At 36.6% G+C, this 17,708-nt stretch overlaps 1 protein-coding gene across 40 annotated transcripts in view; it reads left to right on the top strand.

Moving 5' to 3' along the window:
• SLMAP (sarcolemma associated protein) overlaps positions 1-17,708 on the top strand; it is a 146,362-nt gene that overhangs the window by 116,584 nt on the left and 12,070 nt on the right. For 30 of the 40 annotated variants that reach the window (XM_038566053.1, XM_038566050.1, XM_038566051.1 and 27 more), the window contains 4 exons: positions 11,346-11,468; positions 12,506-12,580; positions 16,190-16,510; positions 16,969-17,086. In XM_038566053.1, coding sequence (XP_038421981.1) covers positions 11,346-11,468; positions 12,506-12,580; positions 16,190-16,510; positions 16,969-17,086 — 637 coding nt within the window. The remainder of the gene's footprint in view (positions 1-11,345; positions 11,469-12,505; positions 12,581-16,189; positions 16,511-16,968; positions 17,087-17,708) is intronic. The other 10 variants (XM_038566067.1, XM_038566077.1, XM_038566088.1 and 7 more) reach the window with 1 other exon arrangement.

Here is a 17,708-nt window from a genome sequence, read left to right as displayed (position 1 = left end):
TTAACGTTTGCATAGTCCAGAAACCTCATCTTGAGCATTTCTGGTTCTCAGAAATGCAATATTGCGGGCAGCCCGGGTGGCTCAGCGGTTTAGCACCACCTTCAGCCCAGGGCGTGATCCTGGAGTCCCAGGATCGAGTCCCATGTTGGGCTCCCTGCATGGAGCCTGCTTCTCCCTCTGCCTGTGTCTCTGCCTCTCTCTTTCTGTGTCTCTTATGAATAAATAAATAAAATCTTGAAAAAAAAAAAAAAGAAATGCAATATTGGTACTGTTCAAAATATTACTGATGTTAAAAAGCTTGTCAGAACCCCTGGGCCTTTGTGGGAACATAGAGAAACAAAGAAGGTAGGTGAATGAATAACGAGCACCTGTCATACAAAAGTAGCAGTTTTTACTTTAGAAATCTCCCAGAAACCTTTTCAGCATCCAAGTTCAGATTGATTTAAAAGTAACATTTATGCTTGTATTCTGTTATTAGTGCTCTTGTGATTTTATATGTCAGTCTGTTTTGGACTTTATTTTTATCCCATTGCCTACTACAGTGCCAGATGTTCAATAAAATTTGGTTATTTGTTGAATGGATTAATAATAGACCTCTTACATCAAAGTTATAAAACCATAGGAGCATTGGAAAGTAACACACTCTAGCCAAGAAGCTGAAAGTCAAAGAGCTCTGTGTTCAATTCTAGCTCTGCTATTTATTTATAATTTGCCCTTGGGAAAATTGCTTGATCCCTCTGTGCTTCATTTTTTTTCATTTGTCATATTGGGGTTTACTGTGAGGATTAAATGAAATAATGCATGTAGATCACTTACCATAGTGTTGGGAACATAATATGTTAAGCATCATAATGAAGACACTGCTAATAATAATGATGTTGGTAACTGGTAAAAGCAGACCTATCTGTTAAAGAGTAGCTTTTCATTAATTGAATAAAATCATGGGGTTTATTATTTTTTTTAAGATTTATTTATTCATGAGAGACAGAGAGAAAGGCAGAGACATAGAGGGAGAAGCAGGCTCCGAGCCTGATGTGGGACTCTGAGATAGGATCCTGGGACTCTGGGAACACTCCCTGAGCCAAAAGCAGATGCTTAACCACTGAGCCACCCAGGCGTCCCAATCATGGGGTTTAAAAAAAATAGATTTCTTACTATATCTTTGAGGGAAAAGCAGTTGTTGGTGATGTTTCTTTTCCAATTAATAATGTATTTGTTTACTCTGCCAAATGTCAGGGAAAACTTTTTCTAATCTATGAGTACCACAGGAAGGCTAAATCATATTTATAAAAGTGCCCATGCTATAGCCTAGGAATCAGACTCAAGGAAGAGGGAATGAGATGGGGAGTTGTTGTAGGGAAGAAGACTAGAAAATATGAGGTCCCTGTTGGAGGAGGGTGGTTGTATGGATGCTACTAGTGATTGCTTGGGTACCATTGGTGAAGATGGGTCAGAGTTTTCCTATCCTTACTTGAAGTAAGGTGACAAAAGCAGAACCCCAAAACTTGCCTTGCATTTCTATATGATTGCAACTTTTATTAGTGAAGTAGCTATCAATGCCCCTTATAAGATTTTGCAGCTTGATTTTTAAGAACAGATTGTTAAATTAGTCAGTGATTAGTCAATTTAGTCAATGTAACATTTTTAAATTAGTGAAAGAAAAATTATGTTAGAAACAGGCCTGTTTAGAAGAGTCTCCATGAAACCATCAGTATAGCCCTAAATGGTTGTTTTTCCATTGTTTTTCTTTTGCAAGGACTCTATAAATTCTTAAAAATAATATAGTTACTGGCACTTATTAGAAACACTTGGGTTGTGGTTGATTGTGTGTGGTTATGTTTTGTAATCTCTATAATTAGGTTCAATAATCTAATAGGACTTTTTCTTAAATGAAGAATATCAATTTTTAGGCCACAGTGTTAACCTTGAGAGTTGTAGAAAGTAGCCTCTTTATTTTCCACATTGAAACCCTGTGCCTAACTTCTTGAAACACTATTTTTCAAATGTTACATTCCCTGTTAAAAAACAGCCCATCTTTATTTAGAATTATAGTATGCTACCTTTCATTTTAGTTATCTAGGATTAAGAAAAGAATGTGAAATAGATTAAATATTCACTATGAGATATAAATAAAATGATGATAGCAATAGTACTTTTTCCTGAAATATTAATTATCTTCAACGAATTTATGCCATTTTTGAAAGAGAAATAAAGATGTGGCTTGAACCACAAGTTTTTTTATTTTAAAAAGTTCCCCAAAAAAGGTAAAAAGAAAACTGGAATTCAATCTAAGTAGTGCCTAATGCAAGTTTGCTCTACTTAAGGAACTATGCCAGGCACTCCAGTGGTTTCAAACTCTGATAAGACTGTCCTTGGGGTTTGAGAACTTTCTGGTCAAATTGGTGATAGAAGAGGTATAAATAATAAGCTGTTTCTTTGTGGTTATTGCCATGAGGAGTTCAAGAAAGAAAAAAGAATGTCCAGTTTTTGTGTTTCTTTTTATCATGGAAGATGGGCGGGCAGGAAAGGCAATTTGAGCCTCATGAAAGAAGTATCATTTGGAAAAAAAAAAAAAAAAGTATCATTTGAGATGACCCTGAAAGTGTGTCATACCACATACGGCCTATTCAGTGACAAACACTCAATCCTGAATATGGTTGAGATTCTAGATCCAAATGCCAACTTGCAGGATGTGTAAGGAATTACGGACATATTTTTAATGAAAGTGGTGGGGCACAATAGCAAAATCCAGAATGGGAGAATTTTGGGGGGCACACAAAAGTAAATTGCTAGGTGTGTGGGGGGAAAAAAGGAGGATGGAGAAACCTATCAATTAAAAGAGATTAAAAGATGTGTCAATTAAATGCAATGTGTGAACCTTGTTTGGAACTTCATTCACATAGTCCAACTCTAAGAGTTTGAGACATGGGAAAATTGTTACCGACTAGATACTTGATATTAAGGAATTGTTCATGATCTGCAATGGGATAGTAGCATAGCATTACAGTTATCATTTGTTTTTTGTTTTTCTTTTAGAGATGATCTAGATATAGATAGGTTTTTTTTTTTTTAAGTTGTAGAATTTTAAGAAGATTGAGATACCGTTTTAGACAAAGGAAATATTAAAAACCACAAACTAGATAATATGGGTTGGGTTTGACAAGTATCATTAAGTCTGTTCACGTAATCATTTGAGTGTTTTTAGGTTGGGGTGATTCTTTCGGCAGAATTTTGTGGCTTCTGAGTATAGAAATGATATGATCAGACCTGTATTTTAAGAGGATTTGTTGGATGAACTAGAATAGGTAGAGGCTGGAGATATGGCAACCAAATAGGAGGCTTAAGTAATCATTGAGAGTCTGAGCTAGGATGATTGCTGTGGAAATTTAAACAAGAAACAAAGTCCAATCTGGGTCCCTGTTGTTCTGTTCTTTATCATCTTTCCTTTGGTAATCTTATTTCAAATCTATAGGTCAGGAACTGAATAGAGAAATGAATGGAAGTTAGATATAATTCCAGCATTTGATGTGGAGTTACTGAAAGGATGATAGTTTTATTAACAAAAATAATATTTTTGGAAGAAGGTAGGGAAAGTGATGGTTTAAGTTTGGCACATCATTGAACAGGAAGGGTAACCTTGACCATAGGTTCTGGTTTGCCTGGAACCATTTATGTCCCAGCACAACAATTACTAAAAGTGCATTCAAAGGTGTCCACATTTTGTGTTGTCATCCTAGGAACCAGAGATGGAATTGGAAGTGCAAGACAGAAAGTAGGACTAGAAAGTCATTTTCATTTATTTCTGAGACATTTATTGACCCAGAAAATACAGAGATAAGACACAGAGGAGGCTGCAGTTTTCTGGAGAAAAGAGATATGTGGATAGCATAGTAAGTGTTTTAATGGATGTGGATGTGGTAGAAACTTTGGAGAGCACAGCTTACTTCCTGGCTAGGGGCAGGGATGGGGTGGAGCAGTAGTCATGATAGGCTTCCCAAATGGGGTGGTTAAAGATAATTGAGACTATGCCAAGAAGGGAAAGGGAGCTGTGCATTTCTTTAAAATACTGTTTACATTTACAAATGAAAGACAGATCAAAACCACAATAAGCACCTCACACCAGTCAGAATGGCTAAAATTAATAATTTAGGAAATAACAGATGTTGGTGAGGATGCAGAGAGAGAGGAACCTTCTTACACTGTTGGTGGGAATGCAAGCTGGTGCAGCCACTCTGAAAAACAGTATGGAGGTTCCTGAAAAAGTTGAAAACAGAGCTATCCTGCTACCCAGCAATTGCACTACTAGGTATTTACCCAAAGATACAAATGTAGTGATTTAAAGGGACAAATGCACCCCAATGTTTATAGCAGCAATGTCCACAATAGCCAAACTATGGAAAGAACCCAGATGCCCATTGACAGATGGATAAAGAAGATGTGTATATATATATATATACACACACACACACACACAATACACAATAAATACTACTTAGCCATCAAAAAATGAAATCTTGCCATTTGCAAAGATGTAGTTGGAACTAGAGGGTGTTATGCTAAGTGAAATAAGTCAATCTGAGAAAGACAATTATCCTATGATCTCACTCATATGTGGAATTTCAGGAACAAAAGAGAAGATCATAGGGAAAGAGAGGGAAAAATAAAACAAGACAAAATCAGAGAGACAAATCCTACGAGACTCTTAATCACAGGAAACAAACTGAGGGTTACTGGAGGGGAGAGGGGTAAGAGGATGGGTTAATTGGGCAATGGACATTGAGGAGGGCACAGGAAGTAATGAGCAGTGGGTAATATACATATAAGACTGACAAATCACCAAACTCTAACTCTGAAACTAATAATACATTATATGTTAATTAATTGAACTTAAATTTTAAAAATAAATGAAAAGAAACCAAGTAGGAATAATATTTAAAATTAGAATAGCATCTGTCAGGGAGGAAGTGTATAAGAACACAAAATGTGATGGAGCACAGACTATGCAGGACAAATGTGATGAAAGATAAGACTTGGTCAGACAGAAGGCAGTAACATTTTGGGAATTCTGTGCATAAGGGTGACCATGATAGCAGGGGGAATTTCAGGAGAAAGAAAATGTCCATAGTGGAGTGGACAGAGGAGCCAACAAAAGAACCAGATGCCAAGAGCCCAGCTGGTTAGAAGGAATGGCAAAGTGGGGAGAATCAACAGTTAAAGGCTGCTGCCAAAGTTAAATTCATAGTTAGGGTAGCACCTAGGACTAGCTCACATGGCTACACATACCCCTAATTGAAAAATGGTCCTTCTCCTCTGTGATGGTTGTTCTCATCACCCAAGCCTGCAACTACCAGACCTTCCAAATGGAGGAGTGATCATAGTAGAAAGGGGGTGCACCCACCCAGCCAGCTACTTCAGACAGATCACTTCTGTTAGTTGATGAGGTAACATATGTGGCTACATCAACCTTCAACCAACACACATGTACAAAATAAAATGGGAAGAAGTGCTTTGATTTAGCTCTTTCTCAAGTAGTTCAGAGTATTTCAGCTGTGTTTAGAGCAAAGATCAGGATTTAAGTTAAAAATCCAGTCACTTTTCTGAAGAAATAGTGACACCAAATTCAATTTAAGATACCTTATAGGTATTCTGTGTGCCAGGGCCGATTTATTTAGTGGGTTTTTGTATGGCATGAATCTCTACAGAATTTAGCCTTTGTTTTGAGAAAAGCTGGCTCATGGCCCAGACTGCATACACCAGGCAGTTCTAAGGATACATCATTTATGTTAAGGAGAAAACAGATTCTGTTCATCTTTCCACTTCATCATGTTTCCTAAAAACCATTTATTTGTGTTTGACTTTCACATCTAAGTAAAATGGATTTGGCTCAGAAAGCCTTTCACTTAATCTTCATCTAAACAGTTACCACCAGTACTCATCACAACACTTTTCCCAAGATTGTGAAGTAAGTTGATAAGTGTGGACCCAAGCCATAATAAACAAATGCATTTTCCCACACACCTATATGAAAATACAATGCGGCATTAGTCAGTCTTAGCACAAAGATTTGCTCATCCTTCTTGGGTAAAAATTGGCCCTTGGTTTTCTGAGAAGAGGATCTGCACACTAACTACTTGATTATTTGAATAGTCACTGTGTTTATTACATTTAATTTGTAAAGATTTTTTATCAATATCTTCACTTCTTTGATCAAACACTATGTGGAATTTGTGTCCATTTGTTACATGGCATCTTACTTGCTCAAATTAAAATGCTGATCCTTTTTATTATGTGGTACAAAGAACTAATTTGCAAATAGTAAACCTCTATGTTAGCCCAACTTATTAATGCCTAGATTATATTTTGTTTCCTGATACATAATCACTTAACATAAAATTTGTTCCATTATTTTTAGCTTAAAAAAGCAAGTATTAGTTTGTTGTGAAGTTTTGCTTCACAACATCACTAATCAAGGGCATTGTTCTGCTGCAGATAAGAACTGTCTGCTTCAATAGACCTTAAAAATGGATTATGTATGATTCTTCATTTATAAAAAGGTCCCCTTCCTCAAAATGAAATAGTTCTCTAGTCATTTATGACTATTATGTTTATTTTAAAAATTACACATTTTAGATGCAAATCTATGGTTATCTTGTATATTAGATATCAGATAGGTAAATGTCTATATCTAGCATTGTATTAGATGGAATATAGTATGTCCTATATAGTATGGAACATAAGTGTGAAACATACTCATTTAACATTCGTTACTAAAAAGAAATCAACAATAGAAATTGAATCCTCTTATTTCTGGAGAAGAAACAAGAGTTGGTTGTTAGGAAAACATGCTAATTAAAGCTAATTTCTACGATATAACTAAGAAGTTACTATGATTTATGGGAAAGACAACTGGGCTAAAGTAAGAATTCTAGTCCTGTCTCTACCACTATCCAGATGTGTAAGCCTTTTCAGATCTCTGGACCTTTATTTCTTCATTTGTCAAATGAAAGAAGTAGGTCTCTTCCAAAATTCTATATATCTATATGAGTCCACGCTCCTTTTAAAAATGAAACTAAATGCTATTGAACAATTAGAGAACTTGCAAAGAGCTCACTGGTTTGCTTGGGTTTGACTATCAAGCTCTCGGGCAAGAGACCAATGTATGCTGGGAGTTCGATGCAATCGGGGGTTAGTGATAGATACTTCAGCCTGGGCATTAAAGGATAAGCAGGCTTGAAGAGGCAGATGGCGCGAGCAAAGATACATGAGGAAAGTAGTCCCATGACTACTACAGAGCTACTAAGGAGACTCCTAGGAATTGAGTATCTTAGTGAGTAATGGAAGATGAGTAATGACTGAATTATGGAGAACTTTTTAAAAGTCAGATAAAGATGTCTGCACTTGTTACAAGAGGGAATCAATATAGGTTTTTTATCTAAGTAAGAGAATTGCTTTAGTATGCCAGTGTAGGATATAATGCAGAAGGGCAGGATAGATTAAGGGGAAGAATTTGGGGATCCCTGGGTGGCTCAGTGGTTTAGCACCTGCCTTCAGCCCAGGGCGTGATCCTGGAGTCCCGGGATCGAGTCCCACATCAGGCTCCCTGCATGGAGCCTGCTTCTCCCTCTACCTGTGTCTCTGCCTCTCTCTCTCTCTCTCTCATGAATAAATAAATAAAATCTTAAAAAAAAAAAAATAGGGGGCAGCCCTGGTGATGCAGCAGTTTGGCGCCGCCTGCGGCCCGGAGTGTGATCCTGGAGACCTGGGATCGAGTCCTGCGTCGGGCTCTCTGCATGGAGCCTGCTTCTCCCTCTGCCTGTGTCTATGCATCTCTCTCTCTGTGTGTGTCTCTCATGAATAAATAAACAAAATCTTTAAAAAAATAAAAAATAAAAATAAAATAAAAATAAAAAATAAAATGGGAAGAATTTAAACAGAAGTGATTGGGGATTATTCTAAAATTGTGGCATTGGGATTGGTAATTTCAAGAGGCCTTTTTTAATTAAAAAATGTCAAACAAGAAAAGTTGAAGAGTATCCAAGACACTCATATATGCCCACTGCCTAGATTCAACAATTGGTAGTGTTTTGCAGTATTTTATTTTGTATGTATGTAAAAAATTTTTTGACTTTTTATTTTGATGCAATTTCAGACTTAAAGAAAAACTGCAATAGAACAAAGAATCCCATATACTCTTCATCCAGATTCTCCAAATGTTAACCTTTCATTCCATTTTCTCTTACCATTTTACAGAATTTGATTTATCCATTTCCCTCTCCCTCCTCCACCCACCTTACTTTCTCTCCCCCTGAACCATTGAAAGTAAATTGCAGACCTGATAACCTTTACTTCTGAACACTTCAGTGTATATTTTCTCTTTCTCTTACATAGCTCCATATGACTCACAGTTAGGAAAGTAACAATGATTATCACATCCATAGACCTTATTCACACATCTTGTCAGTTTTCTCAATAATGTTTTTTAATAAAAGGAATATCATTATAAATGAAAATCTTGAGTCATACATTGTATTCAGTGATCACGTTTCTTTGTTCTCCTTTAATCTGGAACAGTTCCTCAGTTGTTTTTCATGACAGTGGCATTTCTGAAGAGCACAGTTATTTTTGTAGAATGTCCCTCAGTAATAATGGACATCATATCAGGAGGCAACTGATATTGTTCTGTCACTGGTGATGTTAACTCTGTATAAATACCCTATTTCTCCTCAGCTTTTTATCTACTTACTTAGTGTTACCATCTACTGAGGATCTTTGACTGAATCAGTTATTACTATAATAGTTGCCAAGTAGTGATTTTCTAATTCTGTCATTCCTTCTACATTTGTTAGCTGGCTTTCTACCATAAAGAAGTGTTTTCTTGTCCCCTCCCTCCCTCATTCCCTTCCTTTCTTTCCTTCCTTTCCTTTATCTATATCATTGTGAATTCATGGATTTATGTGTTATTCAGTGGATTATAACCTTTCACTACCATTATTTTGACTCTCATATTCTCCCAGGTTTGGCCAGTTGGGAGCCCCTTGGATCTTTTCAACATGAACCAATCATTCTTTGAGCCCCTTCTTACTTTCTAACAAAAAAGATGTTCTACATTCATCTTGTACTTTCACACCCTTAGCACTGAAATCAATTTCTCCAAAGAGCTCTAGTTCTTTTTTAGTGGAGAATAGTATTTAGAAACCAAGGTCTGAGTATTTGGTATGCTCATTGCTTCTAGGCCCATTCAGTAGACCGTGAAGAAACAGATGTATGCATATACTTAATGCCCATATATATGAGTGTATCTCACATACCTATATTTATTTCTACATCTGCATTTGTCTATACCTTCAGATTTATTAGAGTTCATACTCTGATCTTACCCTACACCACAGGATTAATTCTGTCTTCCCTATTTCCATATCATTAATTCTGTTATCTCACAGTGAGAAACCTAGCTCTCTTTTTTTACAATATATTTATTTATTTGATCACTTTTAGAATACACAAAAAAACAGGTTCAGAGTTACTAACCATTGCTTCTGTGGAAAAGAAGTCTACATATAATTTTTTTCTTGGTTATCTAATTATTAACCTGGAACAGTAGTTCTCAACATGGAGCAGTTTTATCCCCAAAGAGATATTTGGCAATATATGGAAACATTATGGTTGTTACAACTCAGAGGGAATACTACTGGCATCTAGTGGGTAGGGACCAGGGAAACTGCTAAAACATGCTACAATCCACAGGACAGCCCCAAATTTCAAAAGTGCTAAGGTTAAAAAAATATGAATACACAACTAATAAATTATCTATTGAAGGATTTTACATAGTTTTTTTGTTTTTTTGCTAAATCACTTGAAAATAAGATGTAGGCATCATGACACTTACTTCCTAAACACTCTTGACAGTAAGGACGTTGTCCTATATAAAGACAAATCCAGAGGTGGGCATCTAGGACTTTTGCAGATTCCAATATGTAGCGTTGGAAGAGAAGTTTTGTAGTTGTTGTGACAGTACTCCTGCCACTGGAAAATCTTTCTCTCTCTTCCCCTTAATCAGGAGACCATCTGAAGGAAGAATTGATAGGTTGACTAGAATAGATGAAACCAAAGCTAAATTTACTTTTCCCTGCAGGAAAAAGTATAATATAGTCTGAGTATGAAAATATGTGTATATAACATCTAAGACCTGCTGTGATCATATTGTGAAATTTTATTCTTAGCTCTTTTTTTTTAAGATTTAATTTTTTAAAGACTTTATTTATTTGAGAGAGAAAGAGCATGAGTGCAGGGAAGACCAGTAGGGGAAGGAGAAAGGGAGAGATCTCAAGTAGACCCTGGTCTGAGTGTGGAGCCTGCTGTAGGGCTCAATCCCACACCCGGTGATCACGACATGAGCCAAAACCAAGAATTAGACACTTAACCAATTGAGCCACTGAGGTACCTCTAAAGATTTTTACTTTTAAGTAATTTCTATACCCAACATGGGGCTTTAACTTACAACCCCAAGATCAAGAGTCACATGCTCTACCAACTGAGCCAGCCAGGCGCTCCTCTTTGCTCTTTTGTAATTAAGTTGTTATACCTGAGCTGTTCGTAAACCAAAGTAATAGTCAAATAGAATGCACTAGAAGAATATGACCTAATATATTTATTTCAGCAGTGATCAATAGCAGAAAATTTCAATATTTTAATAAGATAAGCAGAGTGACAAGAGGGGAAAGATATTAGAGAGGGGGGATATTTGAGATGTAAAGCTGGATCTAATTTATTTTAATAAAACTGTTTAGGTTACATCATTTAATAACTCAACAAATACTTGTTATGTGTGTAGTGTTGGAGAAATACTGATGACAAAGTGAGCATGATGAAGATTTCAGGCTGGTTTTTATTTTGTTCTCTACAACTGGGGAAATAATGCTAAAATACTTTTTATTTGAAAAAAAGTTTGTTTTTGTTTTTCTATTTCCAGTTAAGTTCCAAGTGAAATTTTTCTGACTTGTTATAAAGTATTTTAAAATTGTTAAAGAATGGCATATACCCATCTTACTGATTCTCAAGCCTTACATAAGCTCTACATGAGTGAAATATATAACGTAGTATATGTTAATATATATTTTATAATACCATTGCCATGAATTACTAATATATATTTAGCTGTACTTGTATTCTTTCTCCAGGGTAAAAGGACTAAAATGCTTAATATAATTTGCTTCTAAATTTTATTTAACTCACTTGTGCTGTGTTCTTTATGCATGTCTAAATATGAAAGAGATGGCTAATATTTGATTGTAGAGATTATAGTGTGATACTAACTCTTGCTTTTAAAATAAACATTATTTTGTCAGATGACTTGCAGGGTGCACAGTCAGAAATTGAGGCAAAACAAGAAATTCAGCATCTTCGCAAGGAATTGATTGAAGCCCAGGAACTAGCTAGAGCAAGTAAACAAAAATGCTTTGAACTTCAAGGTGAGATAAAGATTACTTTGATTGTTTTAGGGGATGTGGAAGCAATGTGATATAACTAAGTCCAGAGGCATGGTCTCTTGTTCCAGATCCACAATTTTATTAGATATGTGATCTTGGGACATTTACCTACCCTCTCTGAACTTATGTTTCAGATCAATAAAGTGGGGAGAGTTACAGTTGCTCTACTTCCTTCATGTTAATGTGAAGATCAAGAAGGACCTATACCAATGAAAGATCTTAACAATTGATTACATATGAAGTACAACAAAAGGGAAAAACATAATGTATTTCAATTTCTAAGTTTTAGTTACACCTAGTGTTGACTCCTCAGTATAAGATGAGGGAAATTTATATCCCCTGTGATTTTACAGTGTAGTCTTCAGTAAATGGGAAAACCCGACAAAGTAAAGGTATAGAATTTTGCAGTTTCCCACTTTCTTTTCTAGTACTTATCCATAGTACCATAGGCTAGTGGAGTTGGTAACATTTATTCCCTAGAGCTTACATTTCCATATCATTCACAATAACTACCTAGTTTCAGTCACTTGGTAGCTTAGAAAGTCTTAGAACAAGAAGAAAGTAAATGGCCTATGCTGTCCTCATGTTCTCTAGCTGGCCTTCTTGTTCAGGAGGAAGATTCACATCTCCAGGAGCAACTGGGAACTCCCTGTTAGTTAGTACTTACTATGTACTTGGCAGTAAACATGAGAATTTTAAGTCTGTTTTTAAAATTTAAGCTCAAAATGCTGATTAACAACTATTAAGACTGCTCCTCATGTAAAGAATAGCACATATAATCTTGGTTATATAAGGTCTAGAAAACTCTGCAACTCAAATGAATAGATTTATTACTTACTACTGTTTTATGCTCCCAAAATCCTTAAACTATCTAACTGCTAATACTGATAATACTTACTGCTTAGCTTTTTTTTCCTTCAATAAACTTTAGGTGAGAATTTCTTAGAAATTTCCAGCTGCTCAATTCTGAATACTTTCATTAACTCATAAAATTAGATATACTATGTTTTTGTTTTTAGCTCTTTTGGAAGAAGAAAGAAAAGCCTATCGAAATCAAGTTGAGGAATCCAGTAAACAAATACAGGTTCTTCAAGGTAGGAACACCCCAGGGCTGTTTGGGATTATTATTGATTGTTTGTAGTGATACAAAAGGAATGGAAAGTAAGAATGTAGAGAGTTCCCATTTTTCATGTCTTTGGTTTGTTCCTGGAATCTGAGACTGATTAGACTCCTGGTGGGCTTTTTGTTTTGTTTTGCTTTTTAAAAACACAGTCTCCTAGTATTAATAGTGGACACTTTGAGTGAGAAGAGCATGGGTCAAGACATGGGTTTGGTAGGACTCACTTTCTGGGTTATATAGTCAGTTACTACAGAGGGCACCTTTGGACGGAATATCAATTTGAGCTGCCCTGTGCATCAGCACTTTTAGCTTGGTGACATTATTTCTAAAGCTCATAACAAACTTGGATTAAGGGGTGTCTGGGTAGCACAGGCAGGTAAGTGTCCAACTCTTGGTTTCAGCTCAGGTCCCAATCTCGGGGTCATGAGATCAAGCTCCACGTTCGGCTCTGCGCTTGGCACAGAGTCTGCTCGAGATTCTTCCTCCCTCTCCCTCTGCCCTTTACACTTGTGCTCTCTTTCTCAAACAAATAAAGGTTTAAAAAAACATACTTGAATTGCAACAAAAATTATATATTGCATGAATAGAATAATGATCCCTGCAGTGCTTTCATTGGTAGAGGCTACTCTTTATACCCACCGTTTTGCTATTTCTTTATGTGAACTATCACAGGTTCATTACAGAAATGACCAGAAAGATCCTTGCCTGTCAAAGTTTACTTCAAAATACAGTTCCTGGTGCTGTTAGGCTTGAATTGTGAGAGCCCTAGGGGAGATCTTTCTTCCCTGTGCTATTGTAAAATTCATAAAGCAAATTTAATTTGCCTTCGTTATCAATGAGGGAACTAATGTTATTTTAAAATTTTGGTTTGAGATGTAGAGTGAGAAATAATTGAACAGACAATCTCAATTCAGAAAAAATGGGGAATCATTGTATAAGGCCTATGATATTTGCCCTAAGATATCCCAGAGAAAAAAATCTTTTGAGTTTTCTTATTTTTGAGTAAGACATTTATTTGAATTATGTATGTATCTACTTTTAAGAGAGAGGAGGGGAAGGGAACATGAGTGAGTGAACCTGGGCATAGAAGGGCAGACGGAGAGAGAGAACCTTAAGCAGGCTCCATGCCCAGCAACGGAGCCCCACGCAGGGCTGAATCTCATGACCCTGGGATCATGACCTGAACCAAAATCAAGAGTCAGGCATTTAACCAGCTGAGCCACCCAAATTCCCCTGGGGACATTTGAGTTACTTAAAAATTTAAATTTTATGATAGGTTAGAATTTCTGGGGTAGATTATATGTCTTTTTGAATAGAAAAAAATTTAAACTCTTATAATTTAATGCCTTTATCTATTAGCTTATGTAAATCTGAATTCAATTTGTATTTGCATTCTATTCTGTGTATGGGCAATTTTTCCTAAAGGTTCTATGACAAAGGGCTGCCTTTTGTCTTAAAGTTGTCTTACCTAGGCATCATTGAGTGCCCCCTAGTGCCAGCATGTGTATTTTATGATTTTATCCACAAATGTATGGTCCTGTTAATCTCTGGCCATTCTACCTTCAGATTTTGAACCTGTTAACCTCTCAGTACTTCCTGCATACTGAAAAAAACCTCATTTTATGTTTTTTTTTTTTTTTTTTTTTTTTATTTATTTATGATAGTTACAGAGAGAGAGAGAGGCAGAGACACAGGCAGAGGGAGAAGCAGGCTCCATGCACCGGGAGCCTGATGTGGGATTCGATCCTGGGTCTCCAGGATCGCGCCCTGGGCCAAAGGCAGGCGCCAAACCGCTGCGCCACCCAGGGATCCCTGTTTTTTGTTTTTAATGCATATCTATGGGGCAGCCTCCCCATTTCTCAGCCTTAAATTCTCTTAATTATTTTAATTGTTCTTTTTTACCTAAGGAACTTGCTCTGCCTGTGTTTTCTTGTGTTATAGTAGCCAAAACTATCTTTCCAGTTCTGAACCAAGTATTTTACACAGATTGTTTCCAGTTCAAATCTTGAGGGCACTGGACCAGATCTGTTAAAAATACACCTCTTTGATGAGTCCTTATTCATTAATGTTGTCAATTCATTAATTCAACCAGTAATTCTTAGTTGTTTGCTCTGCTAATATTGAGGATAGAATATGCATGAGAGGGCAGCCCAGGTGGCTCAGTGGCCACCTTCAGCCCAGGGCATGATCCTGGAGACCCGGGATCGAGTCCCACGTCGGGATCCTTGCATGGAGCCTGCTTTGCTTCTCCCTCCACCTATGTCTCTGCCTCTCTCTCTCATATGAATAAATAAATTAAAAAAAAAAGAATATGCATGAGATGTATGGTCAGTGGAAAAGATAAACAGTAAGCAAATATAAAATATGATGTCCAATAAAAGCAGAGTAATGGGCTAGGGAATGAGAGGGCATTTTTTAGATAAGTCATCAGAGAAAGCTTTTTCAAGGAACTGACATTTAAACTGAAAATTGAATCAAGAACATCAAAGATTTCACTACTGCATACTATCCAACCAAGTAATTCCATGTCTAGGAATTCACTCTAAGAAAAAAATTAGGATTACATTATAAGCAGTATTTCTTATATTAAAACTGAACAGGGGATCCCTGGGTGGCGCGGCGGTTTGGCGCCTGCCTTTGGCCCAGGGCGCGATCCTGGAGACCCGGGATCGAATCCCACGTCAGGCTCCCGGTGCATGGGGCCTGCTTCTCCCTCTGCCTATGTCTCTACCTCTCTCTGTGTGTGTGTGACTATCATAAATAAATAAAAATTAAAAAAAAATAAAACTGAACAGCCTAAAATGTCTAAAATAAAGGATCAAAGAAGTCACAATGTAATTTTTTTGTTATTAAAAGATATTCATCACCAGCAAGATAGAGAACACTATATATGTTATAGTCCCTCCTTGTTTTTGCTTTAACATGTGTATAAAATGCATATAATAAGTCTAGAAGGGCAGCCCTGGTGGCATAGCGGTTTGGCGCCGCCTGCAGCCTGGGGTGTGATCCTGGAGACCCGGGATCGAGTCCCACATCGGGTTCCCTGTATTAAGCCTGCTTCTCCCTCTGCCTGTGTCTCTGCCTCTGTGTGTGTGTGTGTTTGTCTTTATGAATAAATAAATAAAATATTTTTTAAAAAAACCTAGAAGAGGGATGCCTGGGTGGCTCAGTGGTTGAGCATCTGCCTTTGGCTCAGGTTATGATCCCGGGGTCCTGGGATCAAGTCCCACATCAGGCTTCCTGCAGGGAGCTGCTTCTCCCTCTGCCTATGTCTCTGTTCTGTGTGTCTCTCATGAATAAATAAATAAAATCTTTTAAAAAAATCTAGAAGAATAAATACCAAATGCTAGAAGCAACTTTCACTGTGTGGGAGAAATAAAAAGATCACTTTGGTTTTTTACTCTTTGTATTTCGGTATTTTGACATTTTCTGCATTAAACTTGGATTGCTTGGACTGCTTAATCAAAAGCAACAAACAGCTCTGACAGCATGGGCTGTGTAGTAACTATAATCCCATTTGGGCAGTTCATTTATTTGTAATCGCTTTGGACAAAGAAAATGATGGATAAATATACTTTTGCAGCCCAACTACAGAGGTTACACATCAATATTGAGAATCTCCGGGAGGAGAAGGACAGTGAAATTACAAGCACTCGAGATGAACTGCTTAGTGCCCGAGATGAAATTTTGCTCCTTCATCAAGCAGCAGAAAAGGCTGCCTCTGAGCGGGACACTGACATTGCCTCATTACAAGAAGAGCTTAAGAAGGTGCGAGGTGAGCTTGAGCGGTGGCGGAAAGCAGCATCTGAATATGAGAAAGAAATCACGAGTCTGCAGAATAGTTTTCAGCTTCGATGTCAGCAGTGTGAGGACCAGCAGAGAGAGGAAGCAACAAGGCTACAAAGTGAGTGCACATATTTTACATAAAGCTCTTAACTCTTGACAGTGATTACTTACAGTTATAAAACTTGCACAAAATAATCATTTGGGCTTTTTTCTCTTTGATAACAATTTAGTTGTATAAAGCAATGTTTTTATATTGGGGCTATAAACATTCTTCAGGTTTGCAAATTCTACAATAAACTGAAATATTTATAATTTTATATTTTACTTTAATACTACTGAAATTATTTGTCTTATAAAAGTGAAATGGGAAGAAAATATTACTTCAAATTCAAGGTGATGAGATTCACCTGAGGTATAGATGCAAAATAAACAGGAACCAAAGAATAGCCATGTAAAATCTACATGTTCTTAAGGGAGGGGGCAAGTACGTTTTTCTCCGAAATATTTCCCTTATCCCCTAAATTATTATGGAAATTTTGTTCCTATATTAATGAATATGTTTTGGGACTATTTTAGGTGAACTAGAGAAGTTGAGAAAGGAATGGAATGTATTGGAAACCGAATGCCATTCTCTAAAAAAGGAAAATGTTTTGTTATCATCAGAACTGCAGCGGCAAGAAAAAGAATTGCACAAGTATGCAAGAACTCTTTTAGCTTCAGAATATTTCTTTATCTTAAATTTTCATCTAAATTAAATTTAAATTTGATACTTAAATACCCTTTTGGAGCAAAATGTTCAGCTAGACTCTTTTTGGCTATTTTAACAGGTTAAGCATGCTAACAATACTGCAGGTTGTGTGTTTTGGGGAACTTTTTTTGTTTTTTAACTTTCACTGTCATCCTACATTTCCTTTCCTTTTGATGTACTCAAGGAATACACATTCGTGGACTACAGCCCCCCACCCCCACCAAAGCCCTAAACAAAAAACAGCAAATATCTATACTTCATGATTGAATTAGTCCTATAAACTAAATGGTAAAAACTTCAAATATAAGTTGTTTTTCTTTCAAGCCAGTGATTCCTTCTGTTTGTAAGGGAATCAGGAGATGACTATAATAAAGAATTTATACCATTGGAAGATACAAATTCAGCTTTTGAATTTCACAGATATATATAAAATCAAGAACTCTCCAAAACTAGTTATGTTTTTCTAATATCCAGTACCTTATAAGCAAACCAAGGAATGCAAAAATTTATTCCAGCAAATTTAGTGGAGTCCTGTTTTCCCACCAACGTTTGTTGTATAGTTTAAAAT

The sequence above is a fragment of the Canis lupus genome, chromosome 20, assembly GCF_011100685.1.
Source record: "Canis lupus familiaris isolate Mischka breed German Shepherd chromosome 20, alternate assembly UU_Cfam_GSD_1.0, whole genome shotgun sequence".
Lineage (NCBI taxonomy): Eukaryota > Metazoa > Chordata > Mammalia > Carnivora > Canidae > Canis > Canis lupus.
The sequence above is the reverse complement of the archived record's forward strand: the minus strand, read 5'-3'. Positions and strand labels throughout refer to the sequence as shown.